The sequence below is a fragment of the Sapajus apella genome, unplaced genomic scaffold, assembly GCF_009761245.1.
Source record: "Sapajus apella isolate SASKATOON/1434 unplaced genomic scaffold, GSC_monkey_1.0 scaffold91, whole genome shotgun sequence".
NCBI classification, from domain to species: Eukaryota; Metazoa; Chordata; class Mammalia; order Primates; family Cebidae; genus Sapajus; species Sapajus apella.
In genome coordinates, this window is record NW_022437031.1 from 5,490,564 (window position 1) to 5,494,838 (window position 4,275).

The 4,275-nt window shown below is 39.7% G+C and overlaps 1 protein-coding gene across 1 annotated transcript; it reads left to right on the top strand.

Annotated features, from left to right (window-relative positions):
* Positions 1-2,345: 2,345 nt before the first annotated feature.
* Positions 2,346-2,668, top strand: LOC116534981 (60S ribosomal protein L39). Its single transcript, XM_032255759.1, has one exon. It carries the CDS (start codon positions 2,376-2,378, stop codon positions 2,529-2,531), a length of 156 nt encoding a protein of 51 aa, XP_032111650.1. The 5' UTR covers positions 2,346-2,375; the 3' UTR covers positions 2,532-2,668.
* Positions 2,669-4,275: the final 1,607 nt, after the last annotated feature.

The window sequence follows — 4,275 nt, forward strand, 5'->3', positions numbered from 1 at the left end:
TCACCAGCATCACATAGCATATTGCATACTCTTTAGCAGAATGATAACTTGAGAAAAATATACAACTGAAATATTTTCAACAAGTTTCTGGCCCTGGGGTTTGGAAAACATGAAGAAGCCTTCAGGCAATTAAACCCCACAAAGTTCTTTTAGTTTCTTTTAAAGTAAAATGACATAAGCTGAAATACAAAATTCTTTCCAATTTCTAATTATCTTTCCTTTTCAACGACAAAACAAGCAATAGGCAAAAGTCATAATTTGTCATGACTGCAAATGGATGTGTATGGGAAGTAGAAAAATTCCTTTTTAAGTTTTCTTTCTTGTTAAAAAATAAGTGTGCTAATAACTTTGTTAAGCCCTATCCTATGTAGCTGTTAGATATGTCATGCTTACAGGCACGTAGTACATTCTTTGTCCTTGTACTTTAACCAAGATAGCTGTGCTGGACGTGCTCACAGGCATGTCCCAGCTCTCCATTGCTTTTACCTGTTTAGAAGTTTTAAGTTGTTAGCCAATTGAGTTTTAGTTTAAATTGTGAGGCTGGCTCCAGCCAACGGAGATCAGACACAGCAGTAAAGACGACCCCAAATGCATAAGAAATAAATTTGTGTGTGTCCCTTTGTTCATTGTACTCTCGTGGCAAGATGGCTAGTGAGAGTACCCTTCCTGCAGTCCAGGAAGTAAAAATTGCATTGCTGAAAGATCCTTTGTCTCAGTGCTAATTTTTCTTTGCAGCATTGAGCATCTATTTCCAACATCTATTTCCAACAATGTACATCTGTACTTAGAGCAGAACAAAACAGATACAAAATAAAGCATTTTAAGAAAGGATTCTAAGGGCAACAATTTTTTTTCCACAATATTAATTTTTCTCACAGACTTACAATAATTTTCACGCTAGTAATTTTATAAATAGACACACCACACAAGGCAATGGGTACCGAGATAGTTGTCGAAAGAATGTAACAGCGTGGTTACATTATGCATAATGCAATGCTCTGGCAAGGCCCCGACACATGCCAATCATGCTTTCTCTCTCACGTGGTTAAACCAACATTACCACAGGAAGGAAACTGGTTTCAGAAACTTACTAAGAGTTAATTGTGGGTGAATTCACATTTCAGCCTTCAAAAAGTTTGACTAGACCACTAAGTTACTCTACCTGTTTAGCTTAAGAAGAACAATTTTGAATATTAAGTTAGTAATACTGAATGGTAAACAAAACATGAACAGCAACATTTACTATATCCAAGGCACGTGCTTAATCTTTACAACCACTACCCTTTGACGTAGGTACTATTATGTCATTCCCAATCTCCAGATGAGAAAACTGAGGCTTAGAAAGGTGAATCAACTTGTCCAAAGCTGCTGATGCCCGAGAACCTCACCCTCACTCTTTAAAAAAGAAATTTTTTTTCTTTTTTTTTTTTTCTTTTTTTTAAAAAAAGACGGGGTTTCACCATGTTGGTCAGGCTGGCCTTGAACTCCCGACCTCAGGTGATCCGCCCGCCTTGGCCTCCAATGTGCTTGGATTACAGATGTGAGCCACCACACCCGGCCAAAAAAAAAAATTTTTTTTTTTAGAGACAGGGTCCTGTTCTGTCTTCCAGGCTGGGGAGCAGTGGTGCAATCATGGCACACTGCAGCCTTAAGCAGTCCTTCTGCCTTAGCCTCACAAGTAGCTGGGACTACAGGTGCAAACCACCACACTCAACTACTTGGTTTTTCTATATTTTGGTAGAGATGGGATTCGCTATGTTGCCCAGGCTGGTCTTGAACTCCTGGCCTCAAGCGATCCTCCAGTCTCGGGCTCCCAAAGTATTGGAATTACAAGCATGAACCATCATACCCAGCTGTGAGACCCTCACTCAAGTATTGTGCTAGCCTGCTTCTGTGCCGAGATACCATTTTCGTCACATTGGACAAGCTTTAAAAGTTTGCTAAAAATTGATGTTGACAAAGGGAAACAGGCGTTCTCATAGATTTTAGGGATGTAAACTGGTATGAACATTTTTGAAGGTAATTTGGCAATATCTACCAAAATGTTAAATGCGTGTATTCTTTGATCTGTCAGGTCTACTTAAGAATTTGTGCTATTGATTTCTCCACAGAAGCATGCAAAGATATAAACAAATATATCAGCTAAGCATTTTTTGTAGTGGTGAAAACTGGAATCCCTTCAAATGACCATTACTATAGGAATAGTTATATAAACGATACACATCCATGCAATGGGAAATTATGCACATGTGAAAGAGAATGATTATGAAAATACATCCAAGGGTGTAAATGAACAAAATTAGTTAAAAATAGCTGCACATGTCCTCTCTTCCTTTCTCCGCCATCGTGGTGTGGGCATTACTCCGTTTTTCGCCATGTCTTCTCACAAGACTTTCAGGATTAAGCGATTCCTGGCCAAGAAACAAAAGCAAAATCGTCCCATTCCCCAGTGGATTCGGATGAAAACTGGTAATAAAATCAGGTACAACTCCAAAAGGAGACATTGGAGAAGAACCAAACTTGGTCTGTAAGAAATTACACATGTGATGGCACACATATTTATGCTGTCTGTAGGTCACAGTCGTGTTACCAAATCAAGCTGAAAAATGTCACCGCCATCTGGAGAAGTTTGAACAGTTTCCTTTCTGTATCTGTTATGAAGGCATTAGTACAACGCACAGTGCTTCCATTATTCATGTTAAAAAAAAAAAAAACAAAAAAAAAAACAAGGTTTTGGTTGCCTGGGTTCAGTAATAAATATGTGAGACCTTTCACTTCAAAAAAAAAAAAAAAATAGCTGCACATTAGTATCTAGATTATGATCATCTTTTGTGTGTTTTTAAAGAAGACATACACACATATATAATACCTCAATAAAAATGTGATACCTGGGCCAGGCACGGTGGCTCACACCTGTAATCTCAGCACTTTGGGAGGCCCAGGCGGGAGAACATACATGAGCTGGGGCGTTCGAGACAAACCTGGGAAACATGGCAAGACCCTGTCTCTAAAAAATATTTAAAAATTAACCAGTTGTGGTGTTGCGTGCCTAGTCTCAACTACTCAGGAGGCTGAGGTAGGTGGGCTCGCTTGAGTCCAGGAGTTCAAGGTTACAGGGAGGTGGGATGACACCACTGCATTCCAACCTGGACGACAGAGTGAAACACTGTGTCAAAAAAAAAAAAAAAAAAAAAAAAAAAAGTGGCATATGTATGTGTATATATGTATTTCTTCATAAATGATTTTAATGGTTTTCTGATGTGGGGGATTTGAAATGGGACAGAGAGAGGGAGACTTTCAATTTACTCCCATCCAAACAGTTTGAAATTTTACTGTGAACATGTGACTTTTATATTAAGAATGAAATTAAGACCCCCCCCTTAAAAAAAACACTTCAAGGGGCATCATCTAATTTTGTGACCATGAACATAATAAGAAATACATTTTTAGGTCAGGTGCAGTGGCTCACACCTGTAATTCTAGCACTATAGGAGGTCAAGGTAGGTGGTGGATCGCTTGATCCCAGGAGTTCCAGACAAGCTTAGGCAACATGCAAAAACCCCATCACTACTAAAAATTTAAAAATGAGCAGATCCTGTGGTCTCAGCTACTTGGGAGGTAGAAGTGGGAGGATGGCTTGAGCCCAGGAGGTTGAGGCTGCAGTGAGCCATGAGCCACTGTGCCTGGCCAGATTTTGCTTTTTAAATATAGGAAAAAAAAGAAAAAAATAAATAACACACTAGAAAATTTGAAAAAACAAAAAATAAGAAAGACACAGTTTGAGGTGTTTTGTTTTTGTTTTTGTTTTGTTTTTTGAAGACTGACTCCTGCTCTGTCACCCAGGCTGGAGTGCAGTGGCAAGATCTCCACTCCCTGCAACCTCCGCCTCCTGGGTTCATCCACCTCCCAGGTTCAAGCAATTTTCCTGCCTCAGACTCCCTAGTAGCTGAAATTACAGGCATGTGCCACCACGCCCAGCTAATTCTTTTGTGTTTTTAGTAGAGACAGGGTTTTACCATGTTGGTCAGGGTGGTGTTGAACTCCTGACCTCAAATGATACGCCCACCTCTGCCTCCCAAAATGCTAGGATTACAGGCGTGAGCCACTACCCGCTGCAGTTTGAGATCTTTTGACTTTGAAAGACCTACTTCATTCCTCGTTTTCCCAACCTCATACCCCAGAAACTACCTAGATTTGGTATTGTGTTGGGTTCTCTGCTTGTCGTAAAAGTTTTCTTTTTCTTTCTTTCTTCCTTCCTTCCTTTCTTCCTTCCTT